Here is a 15,553-nt window from a genome sequence, read left to right on the forward strand (position 1 = left end):
GGCAATTTACCTCACAGTACAGGGGAAACTATGAAACAGACCCTACGGTATTGTCAGATGCAGAAAGCAAATAAGTTGGACGGGAGAGGAAACAAAGCAATACTCTTTTCCATCATTTTTCAGTTAAGGTTGGCATAGTTGCTACCTTTAATGATGATAGGTAAAACTTTCAGAAGTGCAACTCTTAAATATACTGTCCCTTCCAAGAACCAAATGAAATATCCAGAATTGCAAAGGTAGAAATAAAATGGCTCCTCATAACTGAAATCTAAGGGTATGTCTACACAGGAGCTGAAGGGGTAAATTCCAGCTCAGATAGACATACCCATGCTAGCTTTGATTTGAGCTAGCATATTAAAAAATGGCAAGGTAGCCTTACCTACACTGACAGCCGGATAGGCTAGCCACCCTGAGAATATACCTAGGATTTCAGACGGGATTGTACTTGAGGTGACTAGCCTGTCCCGCCACAGCACCAATCTTTAGTGTGCTAGCTCTGATCAAACTAGTGCAGGTATATTTATCAAAGCTGGAAAAGACACCTTCCAGCTCCAGTGTAGACATAACCTAATCGGGCATTGCTCAGACACTGAAACAACTTGCTTTTCAGAAGCAAATAGATCCTAGTCCTGTGATATCAGTTTTTTGGTGTGTTCCTGGTAACAAATTTCAGCTTGTTTTTTCCACAGGGACCTATGTGGGGTTCAGTGCCCAAATTCCATTGAATAACATTGTAACTGGCTGAATAACAATAATACAACCATCTAGGTATCAGAGTAGCCATGTGGTATCTTCTGACTGCAGTTGATGTTGTTAACTGTTTTCATAAATGTGTTGTGTGTTTGAGCATTTTGTCTCAAATAATCTCTGGAGCAGATGGCAAAATCAAACATTTCTTTAGCCTTAGGTATTGTATTTGTGCAAAACCTAAAGGCTTTTTGTATGTGTGCTAGAAAAACTTGCTGCCGAAGTGGGAACTTCGTATGGCTGCTACTTTGTCCCAGCATTCTCAGGATTATATGCACCATACTGGGAACCTAGTGCACGAGGGTAAGGATAACTATTATATTTGTAGAAATGGCTAATTATACTATGAAAAATCCATAGGTGGCTGCTAGAGGGCAACCAGAACCACTAACCATCCTGGACCTTTCAAAACACAAATTTTCTTGAATTTGTTTTTGGGTCCCCCCCCAAGAGCACCGCCCCCTGTTGTCTCACCAAAAGGGGCCTGGAGCAGGGGCTGCTTGTGGTACGCAGCTGGTAGTAGTGATGGCGGCTGCTGCTCAAAACAAACAGCTGTCTACAATACACCCATGAGCAGGAAGTTCTGTGTTCAGCATCCTTCCCCCAAACAAAAAACTCAGTAGAGAAAGCAGGGAAGAAACCTACCCTTGAGAGATGCAGCTGGCTGTGGACGAGGGGAGAACAGGAGAAGCCAAAGTCTCCACCTTACCCCGAGAGCCTGGCAGTCTGTGGTAGGAAGAGTGAGGCAGAAATTAATCGTGATGGGTGAGTTTTGAGGGCAGTGCTGCAGAAGATCTCAACCTTCATTACGGTTGCTGTTGCCTGCTGGTTTCTGGTGTGCTTTTAATCTGCCACAGGAAGAGTTAAGGAAGCAGAGCTTGTGTGTCTTCATCTCCTTGGACATACCTCTGCACATACAGTACATGGCCTACTTCCTCTCTTCTAGAAGAGTCACTAGGAACCAGCAGGCAATAGCAGTAGGAAGTGAGGAACTTGGTGCTGAGAACTGTCCATGTTCAGTTCATCAGTGCTCCCCACACGTCCTCCAGGTAGTTTTAACTACCCCATGGCGAGAAGGGTTCTCAATATGGGTCCCATAACTGTCATTCCTTTGGGGGAGGACATATGCTCATGGCCAACTCTCCCTCTTTCCAGCCTATTGGATTCTGTCTGGTGTATTCCCATGCCCCATCTTTGTTTCAGATTTAACCAGCTGCTGTTTCAAGTAGCAGTCTCTTATGTTTGTGCTCTGCTGCTGCTGACTTTCCCCGGTCTCAATGGGCCTTGGCAATGGGATATGTGGGAGCACCGCAAGCATTATTTAAATGTGAAATAATTTTCTTAAAATTCTTAAGAGGTCACTTACTCTTCCTTGTGGGGGAGAGATAGCTCAGTGGTTTGAGCATTGGCCTGCTAAACCCAGGGTTGTGAGCTCAATCCTTGAGGGGGCCATTTAGGGATCTGGGGGGAAAAAAAATAGTCGGGGTGTGGTCCTGCTTTGAGCAGGTGGTTGGACTAGATGACTTCCTGGCGTCCCTTCCAACCCTGATATTCTGTGATTCTTTTTTGGAGGAAAAAAAAAGGAGGGGGAGAAAGTGGGGTTAGGGTAGCCTCACCTGTTAAAACTTTAAAATAGGCATCCCATTTAGTGACACACCTATGCAGTCCTGTTGAACCACTTGTCCGCCTGTTTAAGATTTTTTTTATTAATACAAAATTCTGTATAAAAATACTGATGCTAATTTTTCAGGCCATTGTTTAACATTTATTAGCTGTGACCCATGCCAAAATCAATTCTAAGAGAATGTCTAAAATAATATATAAATTGGCTTGTACTCCTTATGGTGTCAAACTGGGTTTATGTGTACAGTATGTTAATGCATCATTCAGATGCAGAACTGTTGGAGAAATGAGGTTGGCTTATCATATTCGAAGTACCCTAACTTGATGCAATTTATCTAAGGGCAAATACTACATTACTTAGACCCAAAACTCCTTTTGTTGGAACTCTTGACTATTACTTGTTTAAAGCAGACTGGGTAACATACCAGTTTTACATACCAAGAACATAGTCCTGTCCCCAGTGAAACCCTTACGTGAGAACTGAAAGAATAGATATATAGTATACGGTGGAAATCAGAGGTTCTTTTGAAACATAAGATGGTTTGCCTGGGGAGGTCACCCTGTTTGCACACTTTTGGGGGGGGGTGCAAATTAGTAGAATGTAATATTAGTTGGTTTGTTTTTTCCCTGTGAGGCAATCAAATGAAGTGTCCATGTTATAAAGATAATCATGTTCTCTATGTGAAACAGAAATTTTTAATATTAACATCCAAGGAGAGTTTTTTTCTATTTTTAGGTCCTCTAACTTTAAACCACAGTATCTGTACAAAGTGAAATACAAATGTGCTTGAAAATCTCAGGTGTAAGACTTAAACATAATCTGATCAAGATTAGTGATCCTAGTCACTTATTATCTGTTTTGTCTTAACAGTATTATCTGTGGCCTTACTCAGTTTACAAATAAAAACCACATTGCCTTCGCTGCATTAGAGGCTGTCTGCTTTCAAACACGAGAGGTAAAGGCAAACTTGCTCCTAACTTCTGGGGTTTTCTTGTTTTTGAGTGTGACTATGAACAATAATGACTTGTGGTATTTAAAAATTTCTCCTACAAACTGAAGAAAAGATCCAGTTAAGTTTAGTAGTCCCAGATTTGTAAAGGTATCGAAGCATTGCTGTGCTCAGTGTTGCAACACCTACCTGATTTAAGAGCCTAAATTTCATTTTTTTTAAATGATTTAGGCATTTAAGAATCTAAATCCCATTGATAGTGAGATTTAGGCTGTTAAATCAAGTAGATGTTGCAATATTGAGCACAGCAATGCTTCAATAGCTTTACTAATCTGGGCCATAGTGCATATTCCACCTCTAGAATTGTTCTCCTCTAAGTGTTTCACCTTGTAGTATTGTGGCTGAGGGGTGAAAACATGATTTAAATACTTGTTATAATAGTGTCTGGTGCTAATTTGGGCCCCATTGTGCTGAGCTCTATACAAAAAACAACACACAGTCCCTGCTCTGATGGGCCAACAGTCTAACCCTGAACCACTCATGTATCTTTATACTGATAAAATGCACATGCGTGCTCACACATACACCCTGGTTATAGGGGACTGCAATTTGCAACTTCTGCGGTTACAGGCCTGGCTGTAATCACTGGTGGATGAGGAATATTACTGGAGAAAGGCAGCTAGAATTTTACCTCAGGATTCATACAGCTTCAGTGATGTAGGCCCCCTAAGAGAGGTTGGAATCAGTAAGTTGGCCTGGTTCCAGCCGCTTTTGAGGTTGGGCTAGCTGGCACACTGAGCCCCCTGAGATAAGAGAGCAGTGAGTGAAGTTGCAAGCAGCTTGGTGTCCCTGCTCATGCTGTCAGGAGTAAATCTGACCCATTGATTTTGTGATTGTTTTAAGTAGTCTTGTCTCTCTCTGTGGTGCTTATTTGGCCCTCATCACAACAATATATGAGCCCCTCGTTAGGGGTCTGACTGTGCTAAAATAGTAAATTGAATCGCCTCATTTTATTTTCTTTCTGCTTGGAGGCTGACACAAAATGCAGGTAAACTTGTCACGGAAATACTCTTCCCCTGTCCCTATTTTGCTTTTTTCACAATCAGAACATTTTTCTGTGCTTTAATTCCAGTTGAAGTTGGAGGTATTTTACCCCTACAATAAATCCCAGCATTACAAGTTCATTCTTTTTATGAACTGCCATCAGTAAATCCTTATGATCCTCTTTCACCTTGGTTCCTCTTCCTTGCCCAAGGAACTGTGGAAGACCTCTAAACAACCTGTCTAGGCAGTCAAAGGTCTCCATTTGGTAGTCTGAGTCTCCGGGGTCAACTTTGTGTGAAGATGAAGCCATCTTCTCACCTCTAGAGGTTAGATCTATTTTTATTCAGGTCCTATGTATACAGGCCTTTTAAGCATGGTTTGTAGACCCTCTCTACATGTCTAGTAGTAATAAGAATATAACACTTTTCCCTACACACATTTTAAGAGTATATTGGAATATATTTGAGTAATGTGGGAGCAAACCAGTATTGTGTCTGCCTGCTTTCTGTTTTGTGGAGGAATAGGACTTCAGAGGAATGTTCTCACTCTGGAACTCTTCAACAATCTTTCTTTTTGTTGAAAGAGGATCTTGTGTTTCTGCACAGTGAACTGTATAATATGTAGTGCTCTTCTTTCAGATTTTGGATGCTATGAACAAGGACTGTGGGATACCACTGACTGAGTTACAAGTAGATGGAGGAATGACCAACAACAAGATTCTCATGCAGCTTCAAGCAGATATTCTCTGTATTCAAGTAGGTAAGTGCAAACTGATTGTTTAGACTTCTTAAAAACAAAATAAGGGTCTAAAAAGCTGAACAAACCTCAAATGTGAGTATTAGCTTTTTTGCTGCTGTCCTTCCCATCACTGTTCGGGGTGGGGTGGGGATTTAAATAAAAGCCCTGTATAGCCCATTTTGTGGGAGGGGAGTGTCTGAGGCCCAATAAGGATTGTAGTATTCTAGAGGTGCTTGGCTCTTTCTGACTTGTGTTACTGAAGCATTACAGCACCATAGTAGAGGTCTAAGATCTAATGCAGGTTATGCTTAGGCAAGGTTTCTCATCCGAATTCAGATTCTAAACCCACATATAGGTCATTGGAATCTGATGGTAGAGGCCAGTTTGCAAGACTGCACCCCAGCTGCATCATACATATAGGGGAGCCCTAAACAAAATCGCCAGTAGGGTGGCAGCTGCTAGGAGTTACGCTCTCCCCATTCTGCCTTCCCAGCTCTTCCATGTGGCTTAAGGGGAAGGAAGTTCCATGACACAGTGTAGAACATGGGTCGGCAGCCTCTGGTACGTGGCTCGCAAGGGTGAGCACCTTGGCGGGCTGGGCCAGTTTGTTTACCTGCCGCATCTGCAGGTTCGGCCGATCGCAGCTCCCACTGGCTGCGGTTCGCCGCTCCAGGCCAGTGGGGTCTGCGGGAAGCGACGGCCAGCACAGCCCCCAGCCCGCGCCACTTCCCACAGCCCCCATTGGCCTGGGATGGCAAACCGTGGCCAGGTGAACCTGCGGATGCAGCAGGTAAACAAACCAGCCCAGCCCGCCAGGTGCTTACCCTAGCGGTCCGCGGGCCAAAGGTTGCTGGTCCCTGGTGTGTAGAATGTGGAAAGATGGAGGAGAAATGTCACTGTCTTCTGCACCTAATGATGTGGGGAGGAAGGGGTCTCTCCCGCATTAGCTATGAAGAGGTGGGCTGAGAGGGAAGAGAAGCAAATGGCAAATCCCTCAACTATGTATTAACATGGTGAATGTAGTGTAGAAACCTAGATAAGATGCCTCCCTTGGAAGAGGCAGGTCTGAGGGAAATAAAGAGCCACTTCTTCAGCAGATGAAGTTTCAGAGACCAAAGGTATTGATACAACAGCAGCGCAACGTGATTATAATAAAGGGTATCGAGCTGTGCCTGCAAAGCCATTGTATGGTGAAAAGGCGCTTCAGCTCTTGAGACTGAGTGCCATTGCTCTAAGCGAGTTGCTGTGTAAAGCCTCTTGCAGTATTACACCAGAAAACTGTACAGGTTTGCAGAACTTCAGCAGCAGTGAGAATAGAACACCTTTCCCAAACCCCTATTGTCATACTGTTGTGACAGATGTGAATACTGATACATAATTTATTAATGTGGTATCTGACCTGGCCAGGGTAGTTTCTGTATAGTTGTATTGAGTTAATAGAATTTTCTGTCAGTGTATTGAGCTAGCTTAATACGGGCTGCTGGAAAAACAAGCAGGAAGGCAACACAATGGCTCCCCTGTAAGAAAGCCCTGGCACACATGTCATAACTTTGAGAATCCTATATTCTGTCTCCATTGAAGTTGCCAGCCTTGTTTTCACCATTGCTGAGAGTTAACAAATCGAAGGGTTGTAAAGAATTAAAGTGATGTATTCTCTGAGAAGGGTAGTGATCAGAAAGACTGAGCAGAGCCAAGAGGGAGAAGTGTCTCCCTCCTGCTTCTCTTCCCCCCTGTGGGAGATGGATAGAGACCTGTTTAGCTAGGTGTGTGTGTATAGTTTGTCTATTTTTAATACTAGTTTTCTCTGAAATGTTTTTGTTCTAAATAAATACTTAGCTTTAAGAAGGCTATTATGGTCACTGTGATAACTACAAGTCACTGACCGAGGGCACAGAACTGCAGGACTGAACCTAAGTCATGCTTGTTGAGGTAATAGTCGTTAGCATCTGGGAACCACAGCCCGAGGCCCACTCTGAGAGTGAGAGAAGCCTAGAAGCTTGGGGGGATGGGGCGGGAGGGAGTGCTCCAAAGAGGTCAGACATATTAGACCAGGAACTGTGACAACTGTGTTAAAGGGAGGTTTGCAAACTTTAAACCTTAGGGAAGCTATAGTAGCCCAGTTAGACCTCTTTGTCTGTGCACTTTAACCCATAAAGAAAAATGGTTCGTGGTCCTTTGTTTCACTTTAGTCAAGCCATCAATGCCTGAAACAACAGCACTAGGAGCTGCAATGGCAGCCGGAGCGGCAGAAGGAGTTGGAGTTTGGAGTCTGAATCCTGGGGATTTGACAGCAGTGACATGGGAACGATTTGAACCACAGATCAATCCTGAGGGTAAAAGAAATTTGAAGTTTGAACTTTAAAATGATCTGAAACCCTCTTCCCCGTACCCCCCAAACCCTTTCTGTCAGCATACGTGTAAATTTAAATTGAATGGTTGGCCAAACTCTGTCAGTTCTTGATGCTGTTGAACACCCCAGTGTAAAGATGGTTATTGGTAATTAGCAGTACGAGTTCTCAGACTGTGGTGACAAGTCTGCAGTGCTTGATGCTCTGGCTTTTTAGGAGGGAGGTGTGGGTTCCAACTGCTCGCTTTGCTAATAGTTGGGCAATAATGATGGAGCAGGCAAAAATGACTTCATACCATAGCTCTTTGTATAAGAGCTTGTCATTTAGTGTGGCTTGATTTGCAGGCTTTTGATTTCAACCAATTGAAAACTGATAAAATCCCACTTCCCCCTCTGATTCCACAGTGTTGAAAATTGTTGGCAGAGGATGCTAGTGGTCCCTAAAGATTCTACACAGTTGCTGGATTTCAGGGCTTCAGAAGGGGCCAACTTTTTATAATTTTAGGGCTGTCTTTGTAGAGCAGGTTGTTATCTTTAAAATTAGCTCACTGTTCTAACTAACGTGTTATCTTGCATCTTTTCTTAGATACTTCTGGAGACGGAAACTTGGCATTATAATTAATACATATGCAAGACTCAAGCATTTCTCCCTTTTTAGTAGAGGTTTTAATATTTGATAGCATATGCTCTTTGCACAACCTTTCTGTCTGGGTGTTTTTAACAGCAATACATTTCTATCAGTTCCCTCTCCTGGTATATTAACGTCAAAGGATTTGAAACTGACTTTTACTGCTTCAATTTGGATTATACTTCCAAATCTGCCTAGGGAATTTGTAGGGGAAAAGTTGAGTTTTAAAGTCTGATTCTCCACTGCCCATATCCCAGCATATTTAGTTTCACCTGTATTGAGTCACAGTTGAGTCAGAATGACAGCAAATAACTGCCTAGGAACGAGAACCACAGAAAAGGATGTGGGGGTTAGAGTGGATAATAAACTAAATATAAGTTTACAAAGTTATACTGTCTCCAGAAAAAAAGCCAACATCATTGTGGGATGTATTAGCCAGGGGTAAGGCCTCAGCTGGAGTTCTGTTCAGTTCTGGGCACCACACTTGGGAAAGATGTGGATAAATTAGAGAAAGTCAAGAGGGAGGAGAGCAACAAATGATTAAAGGTCTAAAAAACATGATCTAGGAGGACAGATTGAAATGAAAAAAGCGAATGTGTTTAGTCTGTAGAAGAGAAGATTGAGGGGCCGGGGGGACATGACAACAGTCTTCAGGTACTTACAAGGTTGTTATAAATTGTTCTCCTTAACCACTGATGATAGGACAAGAAGCAATGGGCTTAAATTGCAGCAAGGGAGGTTTAGGTTGGACATTAGGAAAAACTTTCTAACTGTCAGGGTAGTTAAGTGCTGGAACAAATTACTTAGGGAGGTCGTGGAATCTTGGTCATTGAAGGTTTTTAAGAGCAGGCTAGACAAACACCTGTTAGGGATGGTCTAAATAATACTTAGTCCTGCCGCAGTGCAGGGGACTGGGGTAGATAACCTACTGAGGTCCCTTCCAGTCCTACATTTCCATGATTCTAAGTGAAGTGCAGTAGAGAATAGAGTATGTAATCCTTACTCTGTAAATGTTTGGAGTTGTGAAGAATTGATAAATTGCTAGTTGTTCATGCATTATTTGTTTTTTTTTTATCACTTCAGACATTCTGTTATAATGGGGATGAGTTCTTAAGTAATTGCTGTGTATGCTTTGGGAAATCCTTGCAGGACAAAGGTTTAATAATGAATTTAATGTGTGGAAAAACTAAAGTTAAAGTACATTAATTCCTCTTTGTGATTCCAGAGAGTGAAAATCGCTATGCCAGGTGGAAGAAAGCTGTAATGAAATCAATGGGCTGGGAGATATCTGAACCTCAGGCAAATGGTAAACCATTATATTTTATACTTCAGTGACTAGCACAAGTTGGATGTCCTTCAAAACCTCAATAGCCGTCTATTACAGAAATGTATTTTTCTCCTGTAAAAGACAGGAAAAAAATCCTTACTTCTTGTTTTTTAAAAATTGCTTTTTGTTAAATTTTAGCACTTTATTAAATTTTAGAACTGTCTAGCTCTGCTTCTAAGAAAACGGCATTTTAACATTTAAAACTTTTTATCGCTGGAGCTCTGAAATCATGTAAAAACAAGCTATTTAACTTAAGGATTAATTATTCCTTTTAAAAAATAAACTGTACAGTTGAAAGGGTAATGGCCTATTTCCTTGTCGGAATTATCCTTTAGCTTAATTGAAAAAGAGATTATTTGCAGTAAAAGGGCTATAGATGTAAAACAAATCAAACAGGAAGTAAGTGCATTTTGCTATGTAATTATTAATGAGATTTTACTTCTAATGTTTGAGTCACCGCAAAGATATTAAAACCTTGGGAATGTAAACCAAGAGCAGACTGTAGCTTCCTCTGAATGCATCAGTAGAGATGTCTGCATTAAGACACAGTATAAAGCTGGGACAGCTATGAGTTAATACAGTGGTTCTCAAACAGTTCCAGAACATGACCCCATGCTACAAAAGGAAAATGTTTTAGGACCCTCATGTCCCTCTTTTTTTTTTTTTTTTTAAGTGGATAGGTGTGAGAGGAAGGTGGTCACAACCCCTTGAAACCTGAATTGTGACCCACAGCTTGAGAATCCATGTACTAATTTTTATGAAGTAAAAATAACATGGGACTGACTATATGCCCCATACAGCGAAAGCAACAACTTTCTGAACAACTAAACAGTAGCTACATTTTTAAAGTAGCATATCATTTCATACTGTGTGGTATTAGCAAGGTCAATTTAAACAAAAGCTGTCCCACAGCTGCTGCCGGACTTGGAGTGTAATCATCCACTAATGAAGAATAGTCTAGATTCAAGCCTATAAAATAAGGCTGATTTTGATCTGAGCTAAATGAGCAATAGAAATGGTCCATGCGGCATGCTGCCCTCTCTCAGTGAAAGGGCAAACCTTCCTCAGAGAGGGAGAGAGAAAAGCTTCATGCAAAAGACATTTTCAGATCATGTTAGTAAGGTACACGAAGCACTGGCCTAAGATCAGTGAAAGTATTTCTGACCATGTTTGAGCTAGATTACTCAAATTAGGATTATAATAAATTTATTTGGGGAAGGAGAGAGATTTAAAGCACACAATGCTACATGCATTTCTCTAGAGCACACAAAAAATACAACTATATTGCAATGTTATAAAAACTGGATTTAAGAACCAAATTCAAGAGAAAATGAAGAGCTTGTGGGGGAAGCATTTTGAAAGAGGGAAGCTGCAGCAACTAGAGGGAATTACTTTGCTCCTGGGGACAGCTTAAATGCATATTAATTGGACATTTTATTAATTCAATGTACATTTAAACACTCATTTCATTGTCATTTTTTTAAAAGGATTGGACTAGGTAAACATACTTCGAATGTCACAAGCGCAAAAAAAACAAATTTATCTGGAATCCCTAGAAGAGCAAATACATAACCTTAATACAAATGACAAAAGTTCTTTTTCAGTAAACTGTCAGTTGTGACTGGGATGCCTTGCCTGGTACAATCACTAATGTTATGTACCCTAAAATCCCCAACAGCCAGATAATGAAGTGTGTATACAGGGTGTTTCCCCATTAACAGAATTGAAAATTCTGCCAGCCCTCAAAAAATATGCTTAATTCCCTTTTCACCTGAAGTGATAAGCAGAATATAAGTATTTACCAAAATCTGCTTACAGTCATCTCAGGTTACCGCTGGGAGAATCTTTGATATTTGCCTTCCCTCTTGTTTTGGAATTGTTTCACTTGCTTTCTGCTTGTTGCTTTATGCTGAATAATATTAGAGATGGGCTCTACCTAATAACTTTGAAAGCTAGAGGATTCTGGATCCAGATTCAAATGTATATGGCTTGGGCTTATCTTTATACGGTGTGCATGAAACACTTTTAATAACATTTTGGCAGATGTTACTACTCTTTTTGTACCTTTTTTGCTGTTCATGTGATTCTTAACACAAATATTGCAATTTATATATATTTCTCTTTTGATTTGCTTGACTGGAAACTCCTTCTACTGGATGACATCAGGTGACTCTAGTATCTTCTCTAGTCTGCCTTTGGGTTTTTATATAGTGAGTAGCATGATAATGTTAATCGGAGCAAAGTACATCTCAGGTTAGTTATTTGAACTAGATAATTCTACAAGGTCTCTACACTAGTTTTAAATGTATTTATCTTCCATTTGTTTGTTCTCAACAAGAAAGTTTTCAATGCTCTTTGTTGCTCATGCACACAAAGAAAAGTTAAGGGTGGGAATTAAGCCTATAATTAGTAAGAAAATTCAGGTGAATGCTGGAACTCTATTTGGAACTCAATCCCATTGTGCTGTAAGTTTTTATGCAAAATTCTGCATAAAAACTTGGACTGTATAGTCCATGGTGCTTTTTTTATTTGATTTGTACATCTAGTATACAAGATGTACCCTTTGGAGCATGCTGACAGAGGATCATATTCTCTGCAGTAGCATGGCATAACTGAGAGTTAAAATAAGCGTTTTAGCCTGTGTCCTGTACTTCTTTTCATTTAAAATACATTGAGGGTCTGGCTTAAAGTCATAACAGGCAAATGTATTTTCAGCTCTCCTTGCAAGAGATATAGGAGTTCAAACAATTTGAACATGTTTTCTGTTCTGATCCACTTGGAGCTATTGGTCTATTTGTACAGACTTAGCAGACTAAACAGCTTCATTATTTTGCTCATATACACTTTGCTTCCTCCAATCTAACTAACTAGACTTGTCCATGTGTATAAAGAGAAGAGAGCCTAGTAGGCCTATGCATTTAAAAAAAAATTTTTTTAAATAGAAAGAATTGTGTGCATGTGCAGTAAATATTTATTTTCAGTCACAGTTGATCTTTTGTTTAAAAGGAAGTTAACTGTAGATCAACGAGGTTTAAAAATAGTGTATTTGAACAGCAGAAACACAAATGTCTTATTTATATACTTTATTTTGCTTTCTTACAATATAGAGACCCACGTGGCTTATTTTGAACTTTTTGTTTTAAAAAAAATACAAAAGGCAAGCTGTCAGCCTGAAGCAGCACAGTGGCCATAAATTTCTGAAATAGTGTTTCTGAAACACTGACCCAAACCCTTAATGACTCTGGAACACTTTTCTAATTATCTGAAAATAATTCGTTTCAATTCAGTCTGTTGCTCATACTGTTCAGTGCTATGTTTTTTTCCCATGGTCTTTAAAGACTGTGTGTGGCCTGCACTTGTCAGAAAGTTTTATGGTAAAAATCTGGAACATATCTGAAAGTGAGTTTGTTGAGCTACCGCTTAAGTGGATAGTGCAGCACTCGAAGGAGGGCCGTGGCTGGAAAACCCAGTTACAAGTCAGTACTTTATAAAAACAAATTTATACAAATAGGTAAATTTTTAACAAGCTTAATGAGAAACCTCTTCAGTTTTAATTGCAGTACTGATTCCTGACCACACGTGGGACACCTACAACAATATGAAATTTGACATTAGAAAGCAAGTTAATACTTTGCCCACTTCTGCTTATGATTATTATTTTTCAAAATGTTGGGTTTATTTGTTTAAAAATGCTTTCTCCAGTAACCTAAGTGCATATCTAAACTCACATGCTTGGAACCAATGTCAGTTTTAGTGGGTGGGGAGGAATTAAGATTAAGTCTCGTCAGCTCTCACATGGCATCTGCAGGAATAAAGGCCTGGAAAACAGAATCTCTGAATCACTCTGACCTTCAGATCATGTTCCTCCTCTTGTTTTCAAGTTATCATGAGGTGAGGGTTCACTAACTAAAGACAAACTTTAAAAATATAGCTGAAGTGTTGAAAAGAAATTAAGGCAGGCATGCACAGATGGGCTTTTAATGTATTATTTACACGGTAGGCTTCAGGAGCAAAAATATAAAATTGAAACTGGTTAACAAACCCAAAAGGAAAAAAAATCCCTTAATTAGAAGGGACTTCCCTCTTAAAACAGTCACATTTGGTCATATTCTTATTTACAGCAGTGTAACCCCACTGACTCGTTTGAGTCTTGATGATTGCATTGGAGCTGCAGTGTCAGTTAGAAGATAATTTACTTAATTTAACAGAGGGTTAAATTTCCTGTCTTGTATGCAGTGAATCAGCACCACCAGTTGTTAATCATGTGCCTTCTGGGCAATCTTGTGATGCTATACCAGGGTTTCTCAAATAGGGGTCGCCACTTGTGTAGGGAAAGCCTCTGGCGAGCCGGGCCAGTGTGTTTACCTGCCCCGTCTGCAGGTCCGGATGATCGCGGCTCCCTATTGGCCACGGTTTGCGGCCAGTAAGTCCCCCGGCCCGCCACCACTTCCAGCAGCTCCCATTGGGCCAGTGGGAGCCGCGATCGGCTGGACCTGTGGACGGGGCAGGTAAACACACCAGCCCGGCCCGCCAGGGGCTTTCCCTACGCAAGCGGCGACCCCTGTTTGAGAAACCCTGTGCTAGAGCTACTGCAGAGGGAGAACAATCTCTCTCCTTGCTAGTACAGTATCTGGAGCACTAGTGCAGCAAGGACATTTATACAGAAGCTGCCAAATTGGAAATTGTCCTTAATTTAGTAACTTCATCACTGCGTTTCACTGTACCAGAAATCAAACAGGAATCACTTAATTAACAACACCTAAAGACCTCAGAGTATGACCTTTTGCTCCAGGGAAAAAAAGGACTAATGGTGCATCTAATAAACCGTGTTTTCATTGTAACTTATGCAGCATGCTGAATCTTGGTGCTGCAGTCTCGTTAGATTTATTTTTTTAAGCTTAGCTGTTTGACTTGTCACTTGATGTGAGATCTCTAACGAAATATAAAATAAAATAAAACCTTGCGTGCTGTTTGAAGTTGCACTAATTATTTCTTGTAGTGATTTTCTTATTTTGACGAAAATTGGCATTCTTTCCTTAGAGTTGGAACTGAAGCAAGTCTCTGCATGGTGCATTGTGCTGTCCCAGTTGCTTCCTCTGAAAGATAGTATAAAATAGAGGGGTTAGCTGCATCTAATTAAGATCCCACAAAAGGCGGCATTAGCCCTGCTGATGAGGCCATGTTCCAAAATTTAGCCTACCTAAATTCCTGTGCTATTGCTCATGGATGAGACATTCTTCCTCACCTTTTGTCTCTTAAATTGGTGGGTGTTCTGGTGGCTACTGCATTCAACCACAGAGATGGCTATGAAATTGCAAACTAGTACAGATGGCATAACAGCACCCACTACGGAAATGCAGAAAAATCTGTGCAAATTGGCTCAATTAGGATTTTAACTGTGGAAAAGCTGATCCTCATTTCAAGAAAATGAAGCTAAGAGCATCCCATGTCATCCCCTCCATGTGGTGTTAAAGACTTTTACCCATCTTATGTGTTGTCTCCTCTCCCCCACCACACAACAAGAGACGCAGCCCAAGCTCTGGGGCATAGTGAGTTACAATAGTATAGTGGAGTCGCATCATACGCGCATTTAACTTATGCAAATTCAACTATATGCGCTCAGCAAAAAAAAAAAGAGAAATAACGATTCCGCCAACCATTCCACTCAATGAGTGTATGCCCCGGAGTGAGCGTGAGATGGGAGACAAGAATCTGCTGGTCCCTCAGTCTGTCTTAGTTCCCAGGTGTCTCTCATAGTGTGATTCTAGTGTTTAAAGATACTGTCAGAGGTGAAAGTAAGCCGGTACAGTCCGGTATGGCGTACTGGCGAGAGCTGGTACGCCATGCCAGACCGGAGCAGACCAGCTTCCGCAGGCTGGTGATTTAAAGGGCCGGGGCCTCCCTGCAGCAGCTGGAGCCCCGGGCCCCTTAAATCACTGCAGGAGCCCTGTCACTGCTACCCCAGGGCTCCGGCAGCTGGGCTCTGGCGGTGCTTTAAAGGGCCTGGGGCTCCAGTTGCAGGTATTCCCGGGACCCTTAAAGCGCTGCCTGAGCCCGGCTGCCAGAGCCCTGGGGTAGTGGTGGCAGGGCTTGGGCGGTGCTTTAAAGGGCCAGGCTCCCTGCAGTGGCCAGCACCCCAGGCCCTTTAA

General features: G+C 41.4%; 1 protein-coding gene and 1 long non-coding RNA gene across 3 annotated transcripts in view; one reads left to right on the forward strand and one right to left on the reverse strand.

Annotated features, from left to right (window-relative positions):
• Positions 1–15,553, forward strand: part of GK (glycerol kinase) — a 42,859-nt gene that overhangs the window by 24,048 nt on the left and 3,258 nt on the right. The window contains exons 14-19 of one of the 2 annotated variants that reach the window (XM_039534348.1): positions 954–1,050; positions 3,242–3,326; positions 5,003–5,123; positions 7,292–7,435; positions 9,303–9,383; positions 11,571–11,657. In XM_039534348.1, coding sequence (XP_039390282.1) covers positions 954–1,050; positions 3,242–3,326; positions 5,003–5,123; positions 7,292–7,435; positions 9,303–9,383; positions 11,571–11,657 — 615 coding nt within the window. The remainder of the gene's footprint in view (positions 1–953; positions 1,051–3,241; positions 3,327–5,002; positions 5,124–7,291; positions 7,436–9,302; positions 9,384–11,570; positions 11,658–15,553) is intronic. The other variant, XM_039534352.1, reaches the window with a different exon arrangement.
• The window catches only part of LOC120403384, a 47,345-nt gene continuing 41,239 nt past the window's right edge, over positions 9,448–15,553 (reverse strand). The window contains exons 2-3 of the long non-coding RNA XR_005597534.1: positions 14,364–14,500; positions 9,448–9,476 (exon numbers count right to left, since the gene is read on the reverse strand). This is a non-coding gene — a long non-coding RNA (uncharacterized LOC120403384). The remainder of the gene's footprint in view (positions 9,477–14,363; positions 14,501–15,553) is intronic.

Source organism: Mauremys reevesii, linkage group 1 (assembly GCF_016161935.1).
Source record: "Mauremys reevesii isolate NIE-2019 linkage group 1, ASM1616193v1, whole genome shotgun sequence".
In the NCBI taxonomy this organism is placed as follows: Eukaryota; Metazoa; Chordata; order Testudines; family Geoemydidae; genus Mauremys; species Mauremys reevesii.